Genomic DNA, 24,874 nt, shown 5'->3' with positions numbered 1-24,874 from the left:
GAAGAGGTATCAAAATGTAGGTGTCAACGAGGCAAGCGATAATTAGTCGCAGAGTAAGCGAAACTAATGGCACTGAAGTAAATATCGCGAGTATAGTAAACATTAACTACTCTGTATTCCACTACTGTAAAGGGTGCACCGCCGTAAATATAGAGACGTCAAAGACGCCCTATGGCACACTTTTCGGAAATGAAGTGAGCTCGCTTGGACTAAGCAGGGCTTGTGCAAGGCAACCGTCTGGAAGACGGCTTCAGCGTTGCCCACAAGAAGCGAGAATTAGTCGCAGAGTAGGTAAAATGAACGATACAAGTGTAATTAGTGCCAATATAATTAAAAATTAACCCAATTGCACCAAAAACTGCTCCATCTCCGGGATCGGCTCACCTGGCTTATTGAGTTAAAGAAGAAGCAAACAAGTATTCACGCTAAGAAAGAGGTAGACACAATTGCACGTGAAATACAATACAAATAAGATACGAAATGAACGAATAATGAACATGCAAAAGAGATAGAAAGCGATAGAATAATGAGGTATAATCAACGTTTAAACATAGAATCATTTGAACCTCCACGCAAGTCGACCTCGTCTTCTTCAGCTTCGACCCTTTCCTTTAGTATGCGTGTTGTGTTGAGTAATAAATAGCCATCATATTTACGACCACAATGTCAATCATGGTTTGCAGAGCACTTTCATCTGTTAGCGAAGTGTTTGCGCAGCTCCTTTTGATGCACTTAAGCCGCTGTGGCACACAAGCAGTGGCTTTTTAAAGGTTTTGGTGGTTTCCCTTGAAGCGCAGAGAGAGCTACGCAAACGGTAAATCGTCGCGAACAATTTAAAGCGCTGTTTTCAAATGTAGACTTTTTATTGACATTGTGGCAAGGAAATTAATTGGAGAATTGTTAATCATTATTAATTACTAAATTAAAAACGAGAATGGAGGCTTCTTGGGAGGTTGCTTATAGTTGGCCTCATCTGCAGAGAAAGCTTCACTTTCTTTTTTTTAAACTTGCTGGGTAGGGACTACACATTACAGAAGATCCAGCTTACTAGCCTACGCTTGCTGACAGGCAAAGAAGGACATGCTGCAGTGGGGCAGCAAGCACCACAGACACGTAACACTTCCTGAACGCAACGTCGCGAAACCACCAAGCAGCTGCAACTGTCGAGGTCACCACTCCAAGATGCATGGGCTGATCTCGGAGTCTGTGCAATACAGGGCTGCCTCACAGCAATTATAATTGCTTTATTACAATGCGAAGTGATGTGAAGCTTTCTGATGCTTCAGAATGCGGATGGTCTTATTCTAGGTTTCTTTGTGTACGTGTTGGATACCCGGCGATGCCCAAGCCTGAAGAGGCTGTCTCCAGAGGTACATTCAATGTGGTTGCCACTCAACTCCTGACGGCGGAAAATGCTGAGTGATCATCGACAATTGTAGTGCTGCGCGGAGAAACAGTGAGGTGAAATGCACGCTTCCCGCACATTTTCTGCCCATTTCTAAGTGCTCGTTACATTACACTCATCAACATGCGGCGTTGAAATCTCTCCCTGAGGTCACCACTGTCAGTTTGTAATAGTACGCTTCACGAAACTCACTGCAGAGTGCAGCGCCATGTGCCCCCTTGTTCATTCCCTCTCTGCAATGATGTACTCTACTGCCCACCATGCAATCGCTGTACCTGGGTCAGTCCTCTTTACTCAGTTGACAGGTCTTATTGCTCTTTCAAATGAACTATTGAGGCGTCACAATCCATATCATGTTTGGTGCTGCCACTTTAGCCAAAGAACATTCCTCAAACACACCCCTGTGAGATAGAATCAAGTTCTCCACATCTGTGCGACATGCTAGGAATGAGCAACGCTTGACAACAAAAAACGCTTGTTCTGAAAACTGGAAACATTGTCGTCATTGCAAAGAAGGCTGACATGAAACGGCTGTAACCATGGTGACCACAGCGGTCAAAAGTTAGAAGACACCTGCCTCGAGGCTCAAACTTTCTTGGCATGGTGATTGCATGAAAACTTTCTTTGCCATGGCGTTGCATGAAACTGAAGTGAAACATTCTTGCTATGGTGACTGCATACAATTGACCTTGCATGTGAAACAAATAGACAGTTCTCATCGAGTTCATGGCACACTGGTGAGCATAGCAAGCGGAAGCACTTTCAAGAAAGTCATGTAATGGTTGCCTTGATTTCAGAAGTAGTAGTGTGTTTAATATTCAATACATGTTTCAAAGATTGCTTACCCTCAAGGCATGTACACTAACATGAGAAATTGATGCTTTGGTTGTGTGGAATTCCACAAACTTCCGGGGCTTTTGCCTTACCCGACATAAGTGCCATAAGTTATAGAAGTGGAGCATGCAATGAAAGCATACAATCTTAGTCAAAAGTTTCGAAGCCACTTCATGAGTTATCACGAAGTTCTGTTGCTGCCCACTTGTCACACAGCCAATGCTCTAAAGCTCAATAATTGCCACTCAGTCTCTGGGATTTTGAGCGGCAAAATTTCTGAGATCCCTCTGGGTGGACAGACCATAGGTCTGGTCATGTACACATTGGCTTCTAAACTTTTGACAAAAACTTCCCATGATAACATCATTAGGATAATTCGCTCCCACATTTTTAAGCGACAAGTGATCTGTTGTATGGCTTAGAGAAGTAACAAAACTCACAAGGGAATCAGAAGTTCTCCTTGATACAAAGCAATATGTACATCATAAATTACAAAGTACAGAAGTCGATGCGTGTGAATGGTAATGAGGTTCCACAAGTAAGCAGGACCAGGGACAAACACGCTGACTAAATCTGCAAAATAATGGACAATTGGAAAATATACACCAATAGTGCATTGAAGATTTTCTTGACAAGATGTTTGGAGATTAAAGGTTGCTTACTGTACCTGGGATTTAGTTCAGAGACCAATGCCGTTAGGTCACCGATTACTACAGCTTGCTGGAAATAGCTCCAAGCACCTTGCAATCTTATCAGAAGTGTGCCAGAACTGAATTCTGGGCATCAAACTAAAAGCCATGCTACATCTTGAGTCCTTTGACAGCTGTACTCTGCTCAAGCACTTTCTTTGGCCCATGGAGCTGCTCAAAGTTCTCAGCATTACGTCATCATGTCCTAAGCCGAGACGAACCATCTCAAGACACCCACATGTTGCTAAGGGTGCATACTCATTTACCCTACAGATAGGCACTTGAAAGCAAAAACAACAAAAGTACCTAACTTATGACCACACAAGTCCCCGCAACTCACAGTATAAACATGCAGTTTCAAACACTAGGGCACTACGAACAGTGCGTGAAAAGAGACACTAGCAGACTAAGCACAGAAGTGCAGATAACTATTTTGGTAGAAATGCCATTCAGAATAATATAGTGCTGCTTTCCCAGATGGGCACAAGAATCAATAAGAATGCACACTTTTTCATGGTTACTTTTCAGTTAATGCAGTCGCACAACGAGTTACAGGCAAGTTCGAGCCTGGAAATGTTGATGACAGAAACAACACAACTTGGTAAAATGGATTCAATGACAGAATAAAACATGCTCAACCATGACAACTTGGGAAGTGGCATGGTGCATAAGAAACAGCAGGCAATGTTCACTGCCCTGCAAGTTTACAATTGCCTAAAGTGTAACAGGACCTGGGAATGACCAAAGCAAGGGTAACAGTACAAACTACATTTCATCTATGATGTTGGGGCCATGAATGTGTGCGACATCACTTGGACCTTTTTTGGGGCGAATTTAGTATTAAACTGAACAATCAATTCGTCCATATTCAGCTGCATCAGATACGTCCATTGAATCCTGGCCACAGAGTTGTGTTTTCAGTTATCAACTCACTAGCTGCCAAAAACACATTCAATTGCAACAACGCGGGAAACAATATCAAACAGTGAAGTGTCAAGTCTAGCAGTAAAATTCCACAGAGAATAAACTGCAGTTAGGTCGCACCTGAATGAAGGTGGCAGCTGGCAACATTGTAAATGCTGCTGACTTGAGGTCAGACACAAGTTATGAGCTAATTTGGCAAGAGAAAACTCATCTCAAAGATGGTTAATGACAGTCTTGTCACAATGAACTAGTCTATAAAGCATAACTAGTGCAAACTAACTATGTGAAAGCTGTCAAGCACAAACCTAATGGCAGTGAAACGGCAGCCATTTTTTTTTACGGCCTTCTTGTGCATCAATCGAGTCTCCAAAGCTGCATCTGGGAAAGCAGGAATCAGACACTACAGCAAACCGACAGAACATTCCAGGTGAGGCATCCTGTGGCACCATCAACAGGAACATCCATATCACTGCCCACATATGCATCCTCCCTAAAGCAGAACACAGATCCCTTAATTATGTAAAGCCATGCGTGCTCAAAGTCCATCCACTAGTGCGTTCATTATTAGACACTTGCATGTTCTCCAAAGGAAGAAATAATAATAAAGACAGATGGTGAGATATGCTATGCTCCCTGCTGCTTTACAGCTGTTTCATGCTGCCCTGGGGACCCAGTGCGCAGTTTGACGTGGAGCATGAATCCAAAACAAGCCATCAGAAGTACACACAGCCAAGAGCTTCTTGCTGTTCTTGCTGACTAGCGGCTAGCAGCTGGAATCGGCGGCCAATGGTCAGACAAACGCTATGTTGATGATTCCTGTCGGTCCCACAAAAGTAAAACCATTTGAAAAAAAACTAAACATAATCACCAAGGAGTAGAGGAGAAATGTGGAGGTGGCAGTAAAAATAAGCTACAACTCATATTTTGCCTCGTTCTCTTGCCCTATCGCTCCAACGACATCTACATGTGAAACAGAAACAAGCAAAAACAAGCAAACACACAATCATACAAAAAAAAAAGAGTGGAAGGCAGAGAAAAACTGCACACTTCCCTGACCCACACGAAGTGCTTGTCACACAGCCTATTCTTCTTACTGCTCAATGCTGACGGTAGTCGCATCTTCTGGTCACCTCTTGTCCTTCACACACATACACACAAACACACAGACAGACACGCACCAAATCAGCATTTCCCTTCCCAGTCCCAGAGTACATTCTTCTGCGTCTTCCACCTCCACCCATTTCTCAGAAGCGCAGAGAATTCAGTCGGTCGATTCATGCGCCCTGCGCGACGCTGTCGCAGCCGCTGCTCCCAGTGATGCAGCTATGCGGCAGCGGCGGACAAAGGCATGCTAGCTGCATGGCTCAGTCGATTTTGACAGCAGCGTAGATCTTGCAGAGGAAGAAGTATGCAGCGTAGAAACCAATCGTTCCCGTCAGAAGCCAGAAAGTCAGCACCATGATGCATGTGTAGCCGAAGTACAGAAGAGTTGGAATGAACTCTGTGATCTCCAGCTGAAAGGGAGGCAAAGAAGGAACTTACCCCTTGTGGGAAGTTTGACATGGCATTAGGTGCCAGTATTACTGAATATTTCAAGCCAATGAGCTATATCTAGTACACCTCCTCTTATCTGTTAGCAAAACTAGACAAGTGCATCATGGAAAGATGGAAACTTGAACTGACCAACTGTTAGTGACAGGAAGTCTCAGCCAGGAAGTTACATTTCGACATGGAACTTTGTAACAACTGTTATAGTTGGCAGAGTTTATCTAGCTCCCTCTTCTAAAGAAGTTTATGTTTATAAGTTCCCTTGTGTAGAGAGGGCTACACTCTTTAAAAAAATTTGCACCCTTTGGGCTTATCTTGTCCCACAAAAATAATCATTATCTGTCTTGCCTGCATTTCCTTTCTTTAACACTTAACACTGCAAGCCCAGTACTTCGAAGTCACGAACAGCACGCGCGTTATCAGCGTGACATAGCACTCTTGACAAGAAAATAGTGAGCGCAGCATTTTCAAGAAAGGAAATGCAAACAAGGCAGATCACGATTATAGTTGTGGGACAAATATACACCCCAAAGGGTGCAACTGTTTTAAGAGTGTACATAAACTGAAAGGTGTTTACCAACTCCTTTGAGTAATGGGAGCTAAAAAATCCCAAGGGAGTTACTGAGAGAGAGAGAGAGAGATAAAACATCTTTATTGAAAAGTTCCTGCTGGGTTCGAAAGGGGAACGGAGAGGCTGGGAGGCTAACTACCTAAAGCGCCCCTATCCATCAGATGCAGGCCAGGCCTTGAACCGTAAGGGCGTCCTTCGCCAACCGGACAGGCCAAAGCTGGTTTTCTGGGCATTCGCTGAGCAGTACAACCTCCCACGGCTCAGAGGTATATATTTTAGCATTGTGGTTTATGCTGTGTCTGATAATGTTTGGAGCTGATGGGCATGCCCATATAATGTGATGGAGGTCTGTACGTGGTGCAATGCATGTCTTACAGTGTGATGAGTATGCTTCTGGGTGTGTTCGGGAGTTACTGAACTTCGTTGGGTTGAGAGAGCTATACAAGTCCACCTGCGTTTACACTAACTCCCTTAGGTATACAGGTTGTTTTCTCTTTATTATATATATATATATATATATATATATATATATATATATATATATATATATATATATATATATATATATATATATATATATATATGTATATATATATTAACAGGATTAATAAAAGCATTGTCACATAAGCAGCCATGATGCTGTTCAAGTGGATGTCACTAAGGATCTATGTTATCCATTTGTACTGAGATAGGAGTGCTGAATGGCATATGGGGAATTGAAGCAAAAGAAAGTAAGTTCACATCATTCAAGTCAAGGAAACATACTCGATAGTAACGTTTCAAGGATTATATGACTAAATACCGCGGTCGTTGCAGCATTTCTATATAATCTTTCTTCTATCTATTTCTGAGCACAAAAGACAACACTGGTGAGCTTAGTAGGTCAGACTTATGCAACGTTCAGGCCAGCAATTACTAGTACCTAATCTACATTAATGCGGCAACCACATGCATGCAATATTCAAGTGAAAGCGACAAGTGACATGAAAGGCAGACCCTATTGCGTTGTCGCAGCGCAGTGTGAGGCAAACATATGAATGTGACATTGCGAAAAAGAAAAATAGCAACAAATTTTTCAATTGTAAGCAATCACAAATACAATCATTTACCCATGAAAAAATCCCCAATGTTTTATGAGGCTAATGTTTTCACCCATATTTATTAGATTGTTTTATTACGCTGTCATCACCAGTAGTGATGCGCCCCAGGTGGCCAGCTTGAAATACTGTGACACCATCCGGAAGGCAAAAATCAAAACACTTCCATGGCTCTCGGTGGCATCTCAGGCCTAACAGCATTAAAACAAGTGATCTCAGTAATAGCAAGAAAAAATTGCCGATAATTTGTTCTCGGCGAGAAATGAGATGAAGCAGTGACCGATTTTACCATTTACTTTTTGCAATGCCGGCGGAGAGCAAGTAACAAGAGCGAATTCGGATCGAAACGGGCGGACAGGTTGCTGCCGTGTTATTGCGCAATTGCGTGGTAACCGGCGGAAGGCTCCACATGAACTTTGGGCAACAAGCAAACTTTTCTGGCTGGCCACAAACTGGCGACACGACAAGCGACAACGACAGATCACCCTTCGCGATGGCAAAACTTGTCGCCGTCACGTGTAGCTCGAAAATCGCGTGCATGTGGTCACGCCTTAAGTCTATACAATGCGCCTAGGTTTTTGGCTGTAAGCCTCATCTGATTTTAACTTTCGTATTTGCCAATTTAATCAGTGAGGTTAAGCTATAAATGTCTTATCTGACAGCAGTCACTGATTGAAGCATAGTTTGCAAGAAAGAATGGGGTTGGAAAAAAAATGGGACGGTACCTTGGTGACGAAGTAGAAGATGGCATAGGCAAACACATACAGTGCAGATCCTCCTGAGACTATCAGCGATCGCCACCACCAGTGGTAGTTCTAAGATGAGGCACGAGACCACATGTGCAGACACCCCATCCAAGGAAAGAAAAGAAAAAGAGAGAATAAGAAATATAAGCACCTAATGTATCACCCAGAAGACTACCTGGTATGTCTGCTTGACATCTCCATTTCAGGCTGCTGTTCATTTCTCAACTCTAGTATGTAGTTTTGCAACTACAGTAAAACCTCGTTAATTTGGATTTCATGGGACCGAAGAAAGTGTCCAAATTAACCAAATGTCAATTTATCGAGGGTATCCACAAAACAATCGGCAAATGCTTACTACAGCAGCATGCTTTTATTTGGTGAATAAATGAGCAAAGCCTGTTGCGATTTTGCACAAAAGCAATGCGGAAGCTGCAATTCTTGTCATCTCATGACTCCCTGGCTCCTGCAATGGTGAGCGAGGCCACGTGACTTTCTTCGCAGCATGGCCACGGCGCACACCTTCATTTGCAACACGGTTTGCACTACCGCGTGCACATTCCGATTATTTTTTCACCAGTGCACTGATTGCCAACAGATCGTCCATTCGTTGTGATGCAGCTGGGACTATTCATCCTCAACATCTTTGCACAGAGTCAAAACAACTGTTTGACATAACTGCTGTGGAGGAAACCGTGGCCGCTATTGACGTGGTTATGAATGGTGACTTTGTGTTGCTGAAGGCACATGGTCGACGAATGCACTGAAATGGAATGAAACTACCATTCACTGCCACAAATGCAGACAAAACTGCCGTCATTATCGATGCGATCATGGATGGCGACTATGCAGTTTTTCAGGCAAGCGGCTAAGGTGGCTAGAAAGGGCCGACGAAACTACTGTTTGCTGAAACCGCTGCACAAGAAACCGCAGCTGCTACCAACGTGATCATGGATGGCAACTACGCAAATATGAAAGCACGTGGCAAACATGGTGTTATGCACGGTGGTAAACACAAGAGTAAAGGCTTTAAAGGCACAAATAGGCACACAGTGTTCCGGCACTGCTGTCATTTGCGTACAATTTCCACTGATGACTATGGCGATGCGGACTCCGCCACTCTGCTTCGGTTGGATGCTAGCGCCATTGTTGCTCTTTTGCATCGACATTTGCGGAGCCCCTCACTCGCCGAGCTCCGAAAGCTTTCCGAACTAACCGACAGGCGGCCCAATACATCTGAATTAACGAGAGTTCGGTTACACTGAATAATGCATATGCCTGGTGGGTGCAGAGTACGAGTCTGAATTATCCGATTTTGCCAACTAACAAGGGTTGAACTAACGAGGTTTTACTGTACAGTCAAACTTCATTATAGTGAACATGGATAAAGAAGCAAAGCTAAATTGGTTCTTGTTGATATCAGCATGTAACAAACACATGGTTGAATGAATATTGAAAACAACAAAGGTATTTCCAAGTCAGCCGTGATGTCATTATAAATAGCTTCGACTGTAATAACCGCAAGACTGCAACTGTTCTATTCTAAAGCACCGTCGCATCAAAGGATAGGTGAGTGGCTTACCCAGGCTACCTAGCATTTGCTAAGCTTTGGCTTATGCATTTATTTATCGCTACTAGTACGTATTACCCTTTTTTGGGAGGACGATGCAGGGTGGTTTCAATAACAAGAGAAAAGCTAAAATAATGTAACATGAATATGTGTACCTTGACATGCTTTGACATACAAAGAAGAAACACTTCATTATACGAAAAGCAAAAAGCAGCACACAGTAACTTCGGAGCACATTCACTAATCAAAAATAATTCTATTTTCTTTTGCAGCCATCATGCACTGCATAAATTGCCATTTGACATACTATAGGGATATGTTGCTATATGAGAATCCAGAAATAAAAGGAAAAAGAAAAACCAATAAATAAAAGCAAGCATTACACAACTGATGTATAACTGCACAAATACTAGTAGGGAAAACAAAAATTCCAATCCTAAACCTATGCTATCCTCACTGTTGATCGTTTTACCTATACTACAACCTAAAGCTCACTAGTGGCAAGAAAATGCTAATCAAAATGCAAAGAAAACCTAATCCAGGGACGATGCCAGGCAAACAGCATTAACAATGACTCACCTCACCGCAGAGTTGAAAATAAACCATTACAATGGAAATCTGCGAGCAGGAGATTATGAGGATGATGAAAACGAGAAAGAGGAAACCAAACAAGTAGTAGAACTGGTTCTCCCACAGGGCCTGAAAAATAAAGAGGGAGGCAAGGAAGAGCACACATTGAAAGGCAAACCCGGAAGCCAAGAAAAGCAAAACCAAGCAAGTCCGTCTGCTGTGCTGACACATTGGTCATACTCACGGAAAAGATGAAGAAGAGCTCAATAAACATGGCCCCAAAAGGAAGGATCCCTGCCATCAGTGTGCTGAAAAAGATAATTTAAAAAAAAAAAACGATGATTATGATACTCCCCAATGCGAAATTTCAGCGCAGCTCTATATGTGTTTTCATTTCGTTATATATTGGCTGGCGCAGACAATATGTCTTCTGCAGCACGTTGCAAACGGAGCAAAGCGTTGCAAAACAAGAAACACTCAAGCACAACGATAGTGGAAAGCAGAGTCAGCGATCATCAAAAATCTGATATGTGGATCAAGCATGCTGACTTCTACACACGACTTGTCAAAGGTTCCAGTGTAATCACTGGTGCCCACATGGCTTCCAGAAAGTACTAAACAATTTGCATTGTGCATACAATCAGATTAATAATACTTTGGCGCAGTCTTGTAGACTGATGCGGCACTCTGCTTTCCTCCGCACTCTTTCGACATACTCTCCTCCTCCGCTTTCTGCCACATGCTTTCCACTGTAGCCTCCTCCTCTGCCTTCCCCCTCGCGCTCTCTTCTTTCATCTCCCGCTGCACTCTACGTTTGCTTTCATCTTTCGCTGCGCTCGTTTGCTTGGTTACGCCGAGGGACAACGTCGACGCTCACCGCATGAATGGGTGCCTAAGAGCTGTGCTCTAAAAAAAAAAGCCAACAAAAGAGAAATGAAGGTCCTATACAGGTGGCTACTAAGTAGGTTCACAATTTTAAGGCAGCCAGCCAGCTTCCCACAGTGTTGATTTCGAAAATATCGCAGATGGCTTAGAAAGTGAGAGGTACCACTGCAACAATAGCCTAATAGGAGCAGTCAAACAGCTTTTTCGCGTAGCCATGAACATCACACTCGCCCCGGCAGGCCATTGTCCACCTTCACCGCGAAGGCCTCACCTTGCAGAATATAACTGATTGGCTCCACGTTCAGCGAAGAACTGTTTTCAGGATAGCGTAACTGCACAAGGAGGAATTAGACATCAAGGGGAAGCTAAAAAGCACCTGCGAAGTGTCAACGTTCCAAGGACCAGGAATATAATTCGGGATAGGATTTGGCAAAATGACGCCATTAGCCTTAACAAGATTGCTTCTGACTTGAAGATTACCCATTTCATTTCATTTATTATCACCTTGAAGACCCGAAGGCATTACACAATGTGTAAATACAAAGATGTGTAAAAGTGGTTACGTACAAATACAGCTAACAACCACACAAATAAAACATTGCTGATCTTGTACAATTTGAAACAAGCAAACAAAAATTTAAAGAAGGAACACAGCATACAGAAGTGAAAAAAGTACGCTAGGTGGAAGGGTTGACAAAGATAGGCTATTGAGAGTAGTTTATGATGGATTCTAAATGATGAACACTAGGAACAGAAAGTTATTTAAAGTGATTTATCAGGTATTCATTTTCAGATAATGAAGTGGTCAGAGAGCACATTTCAGAAAGTGATTGCCCAGCATAGTATCCAGAAGATTGTGCAAAACAACTTTGGGCTTCATTTATATTGTCTCCTGCAAGGACATTTGCTAAAAGATACCGCCATGGAGAAGAGGCTGAGATTTGTCAAGAAATTTCTGGCACACTTCAAGGTGACGCGCATCGCGGACTTGCTAATCAATGATGTCAAGGCTTAAACCGTGGAAGGCCCGCAAAACAGCCAGAACTCTTGTCAACTGCTGTCAACCGCAGAAAGGATATCAGGACAGCCGAAGGTTCATACTTGACTCTTTCCCTAAGGTACGTCATAGTTTGGGATGGTATCTCCACTGCCGGCAAGACATCGCCCATGTTTGTTGACAAAGGCATGAAGACAAATGTGTCCTGCTATCAACAAGGGATTCTGAAGAATATAGTGTGTCCCTGGAGCTCCCACAACTTTCGTGATAGTGGAATGATCCTCTAAGATAAAGTGAAAACAAGACCATAGAGCGAACAAGACCATCGAGCAAAAACAGTGTTGAAGCTGTGTGAACGGTTGTTCCCAGGACATCTGTCAAAGGATTTCTGTCCCTCAGACTCACCTGACCTCAATTCTTTGGACTTTTCAGTCTGGAGTGCATTGGAGCAGAAGGTCTCAGCTACTACCTGACAGAGTTTGGATTCCCTGAAGTCTGCCTTGACCAAGGTTTGGGACGAACTTGACAAAGACTACCTGCGCGTCACTGTAGCCTCCATAAAGAGGCATCGCGAAGCTTGCGTGAAAGCTAAAAGAACACTTTGAGAAATTCCTTGTTTAGTCATTACATTGTTCTTGTTTTTGTTAGAAAACAAACATTGCTTGAACATAACATGTTTTCCCTTTGAACAAAACAGCTCTGAACTTGTGCACATACTTGGCAGCCATTATGCAAATTGTGAAACAGGCCTATGCAACTTTTTATTTCTTCACGCCAGGTAATGACTAGCTCTGCCCCTCACCATAAGTCAGCACACTCACTCACACTGACACTCATTACTTAGGCGTGTGTGTGAATGAATGTTTGAAAGGCAGCTACTTCTTTCCAGTTTACTATTTTCCTTGAATCAATGTGAGTGAGTGAGCACCTGTGAGAATGCTAATGTGGGTGAGCGATAATGAGTCTGAATGGACATTGCTGCAAGTGCAAGTGAGTGTCCACTACTTCTGACAACCTACCAATCTCACAGTTTCAGTCATTTAAACACATTACGCAAGTGTTTCTGGCTCATGACAGCATTGCCTTGCAGTGCATTTTTCCTATATCTTCCGTAAAGAAAGAAAAGTGCATTCACTGAACAAGGTGAGGGCCTCGCATGAAGTACAAGGCTCATAATACGAGGGGCTTTTACTTTTGAGGTACACACAGAAAGGGGACAGCATCAGCAGTGAGCATACCAATGTCAGCTGTTACTGTAAAGAAACTAAAGGTTCTTCACACAAAACAGTGACTGAAAGGACTCACAAAAGCAAGTTCAGGTCTCACACATGGTAGCGCTAACATGCGTGCTCTTGGTCATCAAACACTACTTCACTTGCACATTGACAAACTTGTACTAGCAAGGTATAAGTACTACATGCCTTGGTGAAACCTGTCTGCAGTGGCACGGTATAGTGGCGTCATCCAGCATGCAGATGGCAAGTGACAAGTGTTGACTCCAAGATTTTGGCGCACAGCTTTGCGTCTCTCTTGCATTTTCTTTTTTCGTGGTTAAACATGACTCATGAGAGGCTCCAGAGAAGACGACACAAACCAGTGCAAGCACTAAGTGAACTTGCCAACCCAATAAAAGTCAGCTTGTTTACACACATCTCGGAGGCCCATATGACACGCAAGAGGCTTCAGATAAGAGGTTTTACAAACCAGTTCAAACACTAATATCACGCTATCACAAGTAAAAACGCTGTGAAAGGGCACGGTAAGCAGTGCTCACCAGAGGGCTGGGTTCATGTACCAGACCTGCTCAGGCACCTGCCTGGGGATCTGGTTCGTGCGAACCGGGTGCTCGTAGGGCTTCTTGCGGTACCCGAAGAAGTACCCCAGGAACACCAGGGGCACCGAGATGCCAAACCAGAGGCATAGCAGTGCCACCATAGTGGCAAAGGGAACCTGCACCACAAACCACAGATTGAAAATTGAAGTCTGGACTTTTACGAGCCGAAACCATGAGCTGATTGTGATGCATGCGGTAGTCAGGGGCTCTGGATTAACTTCGACCTCCTGGTGTGCATCAATGTGCACTGAACGCATGATGCATGGTACACAAGCGCTTTTACACACAGCCAAGTTTAGACTTTTATGGTGCACTAGTGTTACAATCACAGCAAGGCCCCACGATGAGAAAAAAAGACAATTTTACTGTGAAATACACTGCATGACATGAACCGTTGGCAGCGTCAGGAACACTAAAACGAAAAAGGATGTTCAAGTGTAGGGTCTCTTGTTCGGAGCAGATAAGAGAGGCACAAAACCACTAAACATATTCATCAAGCTACCGATGCTAAGAATGCCTTATTGGCACAGTGTCCGTAATTTGGATAACCTAGCTCCCAGAGAAGTTGGTTGTGGTTCTCGCTAAGTTTGAGCTGTGTAGCCCTGATCTAGAAACTTTGAAGGTGATGTCGTGAATTGTCAAAAAAGAACAAGAAAAATGACAAATGAAGTTGCCCAGAGTGGGAAATAAGTGCAATATGGTTCGCGCTTAAAGGAAACACCTCGCTGGTAACAAAGCCAATAAGTATAACTGAAATACATCTACACCACCAAAAGAAAAACAAAAGGCTGAGAGGCTGAGCTGATATTTATACACTAAAAAACATTCCGCATGACTTCATGCCACAATTCAGCTATACTTTATAGCCAAATACTAATTGTATGTTTCTTTTAAAAGCGAACTATACCATACAAAAAAGGACACTTGTTGGTGTTGCATTAGATGGCGTTGCTACTTTTCAAGCTAGCGCACCAGCTAATATTGCCATGTGCCTGCTTATACCATGACAACATGAATAGAAAAACAATCTAGGCATGCCATGAAAGCAAGGCAGTCACATTAAGGAATAGAAATGTTAATGAAAACCTTTACTCAGACTCTAGATGCCAACGCAAGACACAAACAGGTGTCAAGATAATTCGGCGATCTAACTCACCGCTCCCGAAGAGTGCTTTCCCCAAATGAAGAAGTTGAGGAAAAAACATGTTCCAAATACTATGCCTGGGTAGAGGACCGACGTCTGCATGAAAAATGAAAAAGATTGTATGAATCTCTTGCAACTTATCAATGACAGTAAATTGCAACAAGTCACATCAACAGGCCCCAATATGGCTGATGGCAAAATACACACATAAATGGGAAGTGAAGGAATTTCTGCAGGCCTTACTTAGGTACCTAAAAACACCCCAATGTCCGAACACCATTTTACACCACGGAGGATCAGAATGACCTGTTGAGCTTTGTATCTTGCCTTGGAGTTGTTAGTTGGTGAGTTAAGTAAAAATTAGGATGGCAAATAATTTATCAGCAATTAGCTTCCTCAACTAACCACAACTGAAGACATGCTCCAGAGCATCAAAAACGCCATCTATGGGCTTTGTGTTAAGATTCCCCTGCTTTAATCAGAATTTGGAGGAAATATGCGAAAAATTATATTTTGGGCTTTGTGGTGTTAAAGGGGACACGACACAATATTTTCTCAGTGCAACTGTTCTCAATGAGTTTCGATCAGGCTGTGAAATACTGTATAGGGGAATTTCATGGCTTTGATGTTTTTAAAACCATTTTTTTTTTCCATCTACTCGCGAACGCCTTAATAGTTTGGCAAGTTGTGCATTCGCGACTCTTGCTGTCATAAGCCTTGGTTCACTCTCAGGATCACCTACTGTAGTGGCATGCTGACAATTCTCAGCTCTATAGCTGCTGCAAAGGTGACGCCACTGACTTTGCTTGACTTGAAGCACAACTGCAGCCACTTCACTGAAAATAAATGTGTTAACTCAGCAATGCCAAAAAATTTACGCAACTGTTTACTCATATCACCCCAGAGAAGCACCTGTGAGGTGCGAACAGATGAAACCGACAACAGTAATGAAATGCTAACAATGCGGGCACTGTCCTTTGGATGCACTGCCTGTGGTGTAAAAAACAGTTTACTTCAAGCAATCATGACCTCGACTAAAATGAAAAAGGGGTTGTGTACATTAGAATTGGTTAATGTGCACACAGAGGCAACAACTTCACATACGCAAACACAGGGGCCACAATAGGCCTAACCTCCATTTGATGACATAGCGCAACAGAGATGACATTGCCATAGTGATGACACAGTGCAACAAAGATGACATCGGCAAAAACGTGCCCATATGCGGCTGACAAGTATAGGCATTTGCATGTTTGAGTTTTAAGGGGGGATGGCAGGCACAAACGGGACGCCGGAGAATTTCGCAGTTTTCTGAACTATGAAAATTTATTAAAATTTGCATGTTCTTTTAATGGCATTCCTCATTGTTCGTTCAGATCTCTGCCAGATCTGCCAGATCTCTGTGTTATCATACATTTATGTTTCATAGAAGTTTAGCTAGATGGCGCACCCCCCTTCTGTCATGTGATGAGCTGGGACAATCCGGAGGTGTCATCTGGCATGTGAAGTCCTTTTTAGTAATAAACGGCCGTGAGCCGGCTCAGTCTTTGTTCCGGTTTTCATCAGGAGCAGTTAGCTCCGTGTCATCCTTCTCTGCGTTGGCGCTCGCCGCGCGTTCGCTGGGCGCAGGCCCCCACTTGCCTGCCGCTGCCGACACAACACCAAATTTTTTTTTTGTTTTAAGTTATAGGAAACTTTGGAATTGTAATGTTTTATATCTGTCCATCTTTGTACTTTGTAAAGGAACATTAAAAAAATAACTAATGCAATCAGAAAGCTGAAATTTCTGTCAAATGTTCACAACGTGGGGTTCTGACTGAACTAAAACAATAACACTCACATTGTAATTCATTTCAAAATAAAATTTTCAGCATTGGCATCCCAATAGAGGGCAATTTGGCAAGCAAAATGTTTTATTTGAAAAACTTCTACTGGAGGTAACGCAATTGAATAACATCTCGCAGTAGAATGTTTGTTTGTTGTGGGAGACTGTTCTTTTTGTGAGCAAAAAGAATGTTTTCCAAAAATTTCAATTAAATGGTCAGTTGTGAACCATCAAGCCTAAAATACACCAGAGACATAATTTACATCATTTACAAGTCACACCGTTGCAAAATCCTTTCTTGCAATTATTGTAGTTTTTCTATTTGGGTTACTTTAGGGTAATTGAGTGAGACATCAGCGAATTTTGGTAGGCTTGCCCTCCTGAGCATGGCTTCACCACGTTGTTCATGCAGGGAAGCATATCTGTTTAGAAAGAATCTATGCTTTCTTCTTCACGTTAGGTGAAAAACGAGGCATACTTGTCTCCCAAGTGTAGCATGTGAACAGGACAAATCTGTTCGTGTAAAAATTTAGAGAAACTCAACTAACAAATGAAATCGCTGATGTACAAACAAGTGCACTGCCACAAATGATCAGCAATGTTATTTTGGTGAATATTCAAAATCCTCAGAACCTAAAACCAGTTTTCTAGCTGCATATTCAATTGCAATAGCAAAAAAAAAGTCTTCCTTTTCATATTTCTAGCTCTTTTGAAGGAGGACTTCCCAAATCACCATCCAGCAAAGGCAATTTTTATGGTTAGATGGTAATTTAGCCGTTCCATTTGAAGCACTTCTAGTGCTTGTTTTGCCACGAAATTTGGAGGACATATTTGTCACGAACTGAAGTATTTCAAAATTGAAAAAAAAAAAAGACGCCTTTTTTGAAGGTAATTGCCTACCATCCCCAATTAAGAGCTTGCTTTCACTTACTTTGAGCGCAAGTAGATACAAGTGCTGGCAACCTGAGAGAGTTTATGTTCATTGTGAAGTTTTGACTCAGTGGCCAATGTTCCCGGCAACAGCGGTCTTTCAACATCTGCAGTTCAGTGAACACATCGAAATGGCTCCCTGCCCCACAACACCCTTCTAACAGAATCCTCTTAGGGCAAGCAACAATTTGACGATGAAGCAAGCGTCTTACCAGGAAGGCCGCTTTCCGCCACTGGACACCACGCAAGGTCTTGTACAAGCGGGCCGAGAAGTAGCCGGCAAACAGGCTGTCAGGCAAAGAGTCACAAGTTATGAAACAGTCAACTTTTACACTTTACAACATAACAAGACATAGCCATAGTTTAATTAATCAATGGATCAATCAATCAATCAATCAATCAAAATTTAATTTCTCTCAAGGAAAGAAGGGGGGTAATGGGAAATAGTTGCCAAGCTACAGTCTGACGAAAATAAGCCATCTAAGAACAGTTTGGCAGCATGCCACTTGGTAAAGTTTAGAGGCACACACACACAAAGTTGTCCGCACTTAAAGGAGACACTTCATTAGAATTCAAGTGCTGATAGCAGCTTCAATTTGGCACGAAATGCAGCCGACTACAATAATTGATTAGCTTTTCAAGTTCCATGCCTGCTAATACTCATCTGGTCGCCGATGCACACCCCTGGCCATGCCAGAGTAAGGGCATGTCAGACTCTCTGCACGCTACCTACTCTTCCCTAGATTATCCACAAATGTGAAACACCTATAGAATGGTTGCATCACCATATACACAGGAGCTGACCAAACTATAACTGTACGGCAGGTTTTGTTTTTGTACGAAAGATGGTGTGACAAAGCTTAAGTTATCGGTCACTGTTTCTCGCATCTCATTGCTAGAAGCAGTGGACTGGCGTAAAAACCCAAATGTGTTTTGAACTATCTAGAAAGATAGGAACATTCTGAATTATGATTGAGAGGACTCTGATACTGGTTAAAGAGGCGTGTTCAAGCGATAATGACTGTGATGAAAAGGCCGTGTTTATTATTGAACACAAATTATCCTTATTGTCATTAATTAGCATGTCTTAATTTTCATTAAAATTTTCAGGTTAAGGCAACTTTGTAGAATCTTCAGCAACACATCAACATTTGAAATCGAAGCCTGCTAATGCATTACTTAGAAATTGAATTTCTTTCAATTTGGAAAAAACATCGAGCACACAGCAGGCAGAAATGGCCAAAATGCGTACATCAGGTTTTGTATAAGGCACATTTATAAGTATGAGGTAGAAGAGATACTAGTAGACTTATACTCAAATACTAAGAAAATGTTTTTGCCAAGCGCAGGCGACCCTGTACAAGCTAGCTTGAGATAAATCTAAGCACTACACAGAGAACACAAAAGTGACAAAAGAGTAAATACATAGCAAACATAATAGCAAAATGTAGAGTGTGACACAAGATACCAAAAAGTGATACTGGCCTAGAAGGAATACAATGGCTAAAAAGTACATGTAGACTAAATATCGTGAGCCATTCCACTCTGTGATGGTGGATGACCAGCGGAGCTGTTTAGCACGTGACACAGAGGTGACACAGAATTTTGAACAAAGGTACGAACTCATTTTCTGTGATTTTTATATACATTTACATGGACGATGCGACCGCCATTCTAAGGAGAAGAATACACACATCCGAATTAACCATTCCTCCAAGTAAGTCTTTTGAGATGCATTCGTTCGTATTTCAAGAGTAAAACTTTCGCATGGAGGTTGCTTTGTCTCTGAGCTACCAGAAACTAAGCTTGTTACGATGCAGTCCAGAAATGTTGGCCCATAAAGTGGTATAGTAGTATAAGGACGGTATAATGCAGCCTTTATGTTCAAGTGGAGTCGCAAAAAGACTACTTTTGCCTAGATATGGTAGCATAGACACATTAGGCCTGTCATTCTCCAACTCACCCCATGAAGACGTAGAGGAAGATGGCAGCGGTCATGAGGGCCCCCCGGGAGGCAGGTGACAACATGCCCAGCATGGCAAAGACTAAAAACAAGAGGAAGCACAACATGCAGTAGTGAAAAAAAAAAAAAAAAAACGTTTACTTTGTGCACTCTGGGTCTCCCGAGCTAAACTGCTCAAAAAGTTTGGGCCGCATTATGCCAGGCCACTGGCTTTGGGCAACAGCCTCTTGGACACTCACCGCCATGTTATTTGCACTGCACAACCTAATCATCGTACACATGACTTCCAAGTTTTTTCATATTTTGAGGATTGCCATAAAGAAACTGTGCATCAAACAGCATGTCCAAAAATATGTGCAACTTAATGAAAGAATGTTTATTTATAACTCGAGAGATTAGCAGAATGAAAGGCTGTGTCCTTGGCAGCAGCAGTGCATATCTTGTATGATAATAACGAAAAAAAAATAAAAGCACAAATGATAGCTCAGAAATGAAGGCAAAACGAATTTTTCAGAGACACCTACAATATCGTAACGTTTTTGCACACTATACTGTGTGTCCTGCCACATCCTTGTGGAACACATTAAGGCTTGTTCTAATGTTTGACCATACACTATTGATCTTAATAACATTTTAAAGTGCAACGAAAAGACGAGACACAAGAACCAACAGGACAAGACACTTAGATCATGCTGCAATACATTATTCTTTTATAAGGGCTGTACATTTCTTTTTTTTTAAGAAGTTTAGGCCTGAATTTCTTGAGTAAGGTTCATAGATGAGTAAAAAAAGTAAATCAATTTGTACCAGTATAGTAAAACTGACATGCTTGTTGCCGTGTGAGACATCATTAGGAAGCTATTATTTGAGCTTACTTCTTTCTTTTTCATCGTGTGTGTATAACCATACTGGCCTCTCTACTCTCAGTTGCAAGAATAAAAGGAGAATAGTTGGCCAACCTTCTCACCGCATCTCGGGGGTAGCGTTTCACTTAAAGCAGAATTTTGCTATTTGTACAGTTTCCCTCAATACGTGAGCTTATGTGCTTTCTGGCAGCAAGTCTAAAGCTACTATGACACCATTTTCTTTAAGTGCCACAAAATGAACAGCTGTGGAATACCGAAACAACTCTGCGTGTCCTTGCTTATCTTTAAACAAAATGGCTCATGGGAAGCAGGACAGGCCGCATTCCCTTGGTACTCACATATTGTGATGAACATCATGAAGAAGATCTGAATCCCGCTGCCCACAACGGCAACGAAGAGCTTGGGGTACTGCGGCGGCCGGAAGACGTCACCGTGGACCAATTTCCAGCCAGTCTCCTCCATCGCGTCTTCCTAAGAAAAAAGAAGTTGGGGGGCAAAAGAAAAAGGAAAAAGTTGGCCAAATCGTTTGTAATTGTTGGCGTAATCGATGGTCGCAGTTGTTGGCATAGTACAGCAACAACCTTCTGAGCAGTTTATCTCACAGGACCTAAGTGCAAAATATTGCGTCTTTTTTTTTCATTGGCCTCGCTCAACGTAAACTTGCGGCGCTAAAACACTGCGGACACGTCCGGCAGAAACCAGCGTTTATTACACACACTACACACACAAAGCCGAACTCGGTGGGGATGGCCACGACGGCATGACGACGACGGTACAGGGGAAAGTCTGATTTAAGCGCATGAAACTTACTGCACAGCCTGGCGTAGCTTTTTTGATAATCTGGGAAGTTCTCAGTGCTGGATAGTTCAGTAAACCAACTACTAGTTAATGACTTACTATGCTAATCTCTAACTCAGATAACATTGCATGCTTTTCTTTATATATATAAATGTACCCTCCAGGGCCAGAAATAAATGTGAACAGCTCTCTCAAATATTCCTTGATGTAGGACTGTGTTCCGGCAATACAAGATTAGGATGTACAAGTGCGATGTTCACTCCTAGAAATTTTGCCTAGTCACTACGCTCCACGGTGCCGCCAAGTGATAAAACTGCCAGCCAACACCAGAAGTGCTGAATGCGGGTGTAGGCCTAAGGAAGCACACAAGCATAGTAACTTGGAAAGTAAAAAACGGGTCCAGCCAACACATAGCCACCACAGACAGCTCACTTAAGTGTATCTCACCTTTCATACCCCATTTCCCCTTTCCCATTACGGTCACCAACTTGCTATTCAGCCAGCTTCACGACGCTACCACTAGCCCCATAGCTGTAATGTATAAGGACGATCAATGTTTCGGATTTTGTACAGGGCCATTCGATAATTCGGACTGCACCTGTATGACCGTGTACTAATTCAGCCGCTGGGACAAGCAGAAAGAGGGACGTTCTTGTTTTCATACATTGCCAATGCCTCCTCATAACCGAAAGTGGCAATAGCCTAGTCAATCCAGCAGTCGCCGACCACGCATAAACCATAGAACAAACCAAGCCTCTAAGTTAAAGCTGCATTTGCATGTTTTGTCGTGAGTATCCCACACACCCAGCGTTTGCTCTTTTATGCGTTGAATAGTGGCACGGCCTCAGGCAACTTTGTTGTCTACTGCTCTGAATTTTTGCCACTCAGAATTGTCAAGCAGGTTCAAATGCCACCAACTCCACCCTCCATGTCAAGCTGACCTGGATGGCAATAAAGCAAGAGAAGTGGCAGACTGCTGCAAGGAAACCTGCACAGTCATTTGACTGTTGAAGCACAGTTTGCCTCTGTTTAAGTTGCCATGGAATGTAAATTCACAAAATGCACTGATCTTGCTCTTATAAAGTAACATTTGTTGCAACAAGACAACAATGGTAGAAATACAGATTGACCAGGTTGCATGCAAGCATTTGTGCGTCCAGCAACGTGCTGACAAGCTTTTCTCACCACTTGTGAATAAAGACGCTCACTTCTTACGAATCAGTTACTCCAAACTCCCGAGTATTCAGACTTTCAAAGAGTACAAATTATGCGTCAGCGACTGTACAGGGTAGCCAACCGGTGATATACTCCAGTTTAAACTCCCCGTCTTTCTTTTCCTTATTGTCATGCCTCTCTCAGACATGGCTTGTGCTGGACTGGAGCCCAACCACCACTGCGTTATGTTTGAATAGCAAGAGAAACCAGGCACTCACCGAGTCTTCGTCTTTGTTGTAGCGCGCAATGTCCCTCCGAAGTGTTCTAACGATGATCATAGTCAGCATACCTGAGCCAAATATAAAGGAGAATAAGCCTACAATGGAGCATGGCGTTCTCTACAAAACCTACAAGAGGGCATTAGTGCTTATGGGAGCAGAACGTATGGCGGTTCAGCCAGCATGGAAATGGTAGCTGGTACATGGATTTGCCTAAACTTTGTCCCTCTGACTTCAAACAGCTTTGCTACTTTGCAAATCGATCATTTGCAGCAAAATATTGCGCAGAGACTGATTGACTTGCTGCGCTTAGAAAACTAAGGTTGCATGGAAATTTCTAATGATAAAGTGCAGCAAATAAAATCACAAGAACGTTTGAGGCCACAAGCACAGACATTAGACAGATCCATGAACTAAACGTCATTTGCATGGCAGATGAACAATTGCAACGCCAGAGTTCCCTCAAGTAATTTTTGTAGGGAAGCTCAGTGCAATCAAGGACGTAGAGACAATCTGAGCTATATTCGGCCACCACACATATAGGGGTGAATGCCAACCAGTGATGAATGCAAATGAGTGTACTGAGACTAACCAGAGACAAAATTTTACTAAGTCAACAATTCATTCACACACACCAGTGGACAATGTTACAAGAACCGCGAAAAGATTGATTTGGACGCGAAGTGTGCTGTCTTGCATATGTCACGTTAAAACCATATAACAAGTGACTGCCTAATGTACATTTTCACGCTAATTTTGTGCTCATAAGTGCTAAACTGAATGGGAATATGTGTTTCATTGTGTCGAAGGAGCACACAGGTTAGGAGAGGTGTCGTAGTGGAGGGCCCCAGGTTCATTTCGACCACCTGGTCTTCTTTTACATGCATCCAAATTCAAGAACACATGTGCTTTTGCACTCTGCCCCATCGGAACACAGCAACTGTGGTCGGGAATCAAACCTGTGACCTTGTGCTCAGCAGTGGCATGCTGCAGCCACTGGTGCTCATAAGTGTTGGAGTGTCACGCGAGTGATTTCTTTACATATGTTTAATTACTGTGGCTAGATAGCATTGTACTGAACTGCTAACTAATAACTTCGTGGCTTTTGGCCAAGATATTTTTGGTAGAGTTGAATTTAAGCATAACGAAGTCAAATTGGGCACAAAAATTCCTTTTGTTATATCCGATTCACTATAAGCTTACAAACAACAACAAAATGAAATTAAAAATCGCAATCAGGTCTATGCAAAAGGAAAGTCAGCGGGGTGGTTCCGACAGGCCACCAAAGGGTCTCCTGTGAGTTTTGACTAACTGTCCACATCTTGCCGTGCCGACACGAGGTGTGGGAAGAATAAATTAGACACACATCCTCTGCACTGGTGCAAATGAGCAACCACGTGATCGATGTTATCGTGCAGGATTGGCTTATTTGGTTGCCAACTGCGGTCCAACGAAGCCAAGCCGCTGGGAAAATTAAGCCCGCCACTGCCAGACTTTTCAGGCATGGACAGGACTGCACTCCAATCAATGCTCCTCTAATACAGCTGTCAGTCTAGCCAGTACGGCTGATGTAACGCTCGATCGCCAATGAAGCCGTCATTTTTGTTACCAATACCCATTTATTGATTTATAAACAATTCAAGGCCAAATTTCATTGAGCTTGGTTTTTAACACAGAAGGGGCTAGACTCACCCGACAGGAAAAAGACAACGATGACCGAGTTGACGATGGAGAACCAGTGGATCTGGACATCCGTCATGGCCAGGTAGGTGTCCCAGCGGGAGGCCCACCTGATGCTGCTCTGCCTCCATTCCACCTCGTAGCTGAAGTACAAGTCCGTGATGCCGTTCTCATTCACATCCTGCTTCTTCACTTGGCTCGAGTCAAACTCGCAGAAGCCACCCTTCAGGAACTTCATCGAGTCCTTGTGCACACTGCACGCAATGAGGAGGAAGAGAGGGGGGAGGACAGAGAACAGTTGTGAAAGCACTATAGACAACCTCACATCACGTTCCTCCACCCAAGCCAGTGCCCCTTACTGGAGCAAGGCAAATTTACACGGGTGTTCACGCCCGTCCGGTCTGCACATCGCTTCGTTAGCCGCACCCTGCTCACATTACACATGGCCGCTTTATTCAATTCACGCAAAAAGATCAACATTTGCTTGAAGAAGGGGTGTCTCTTGAGCCAGCCTTTCAACAATGGGGCTTGTCTTCATCGGGGCAACAACTGCCACGGATGCTTGATG

At 43.0% G+C, this 24,874-nt stretch overlaps 1 protein-coding gene across 3 annotated transcripts in view; it reads right to left on the bottom strand.

Annotated features, from left to right (window-relative positions):
• Positions 1 to 1,756: 1,756 nt before the first annotated feature.
• Positions 1,757 to 24,874, bottom strand: part of TM9SF4 (transmembrane 9 superfamily protein member 4) — a 37,960-nt gene continuing 14,842 nt past the window's right edge. For all 3 annotated transcript variants that reach the window (XM_070540217.1, XM_070540218.1, XM_070540219.1), the window contains exons 7-17: positions 24,319 to 24,560; positions 22,627 to 22,697; positions 20,734 to 20,866; positions 19,530 to 19,611; positions 17,779 to 17,854; positions 14,824 to 14,907; positions 13,608 to 13,783; positions 10,196 to 10,259; positions 9,961 to 10,080; positions 7,794 to 7,883; positions 1,757 to 5,366 (exon numbers count right to left, since the gene is read on the bottom strand). In XM_070540217.1, coding sequence (XP_070396318.1) covers positions 5,217 to 5,366; positions 7,794 to 7,883; positions 9,961 to 10,080; positions 10,196 to 10,259; positions 13,608 to 13,783; positions 14,824 to 14,907; positions 17,779 to 17,854; positions 19,530 to 19,611; positions 20,734 to 20,866; positions 22,627 to 22,697; positions 24,319 to 24,560 — 1,288 coding nt within the window. In that variant the 3' untranslated portion in view covers positions 1,757 to 5,216. The remainder of the gene's footprint in view (positions 5,367 to 7,793; positions 7,884 to 9,960; positions 10,081 to 10,195; positions 10,260 to 13,607; positions 13,784 to 14,823; positions 14,908 to 17,778; positions 17,855 to 19,529; positions 19,612 to 20,733; positions 20,867 to 22,626; positions 22,698 to 24,318; positions 24,561 to 24,874) is intronic.

The sequence above is a fragment of the Dermacentor albipictus genome, chromosome 6 (genome assembly GCF_038994185.2).
Source record: "Dermacentor albipictus isolate Rhodes 1998 colony chromosome 6, USDA_Dalb.pri_finalv2, whole genome shotgun sequence".
In the NCBI taxonomy this organism is placed as follows: Eukaryota; Metazoa; Arthropoda; class Arachnida; order Ixodida; family Ixodidae; genus Dermacentor; species Dermacentor albipictus.
The sequence above is the reverse complement of the archived record's forward strand: the minus strand, read 5'-3'. Positions and strand labels throughout refer to the sequence as shown.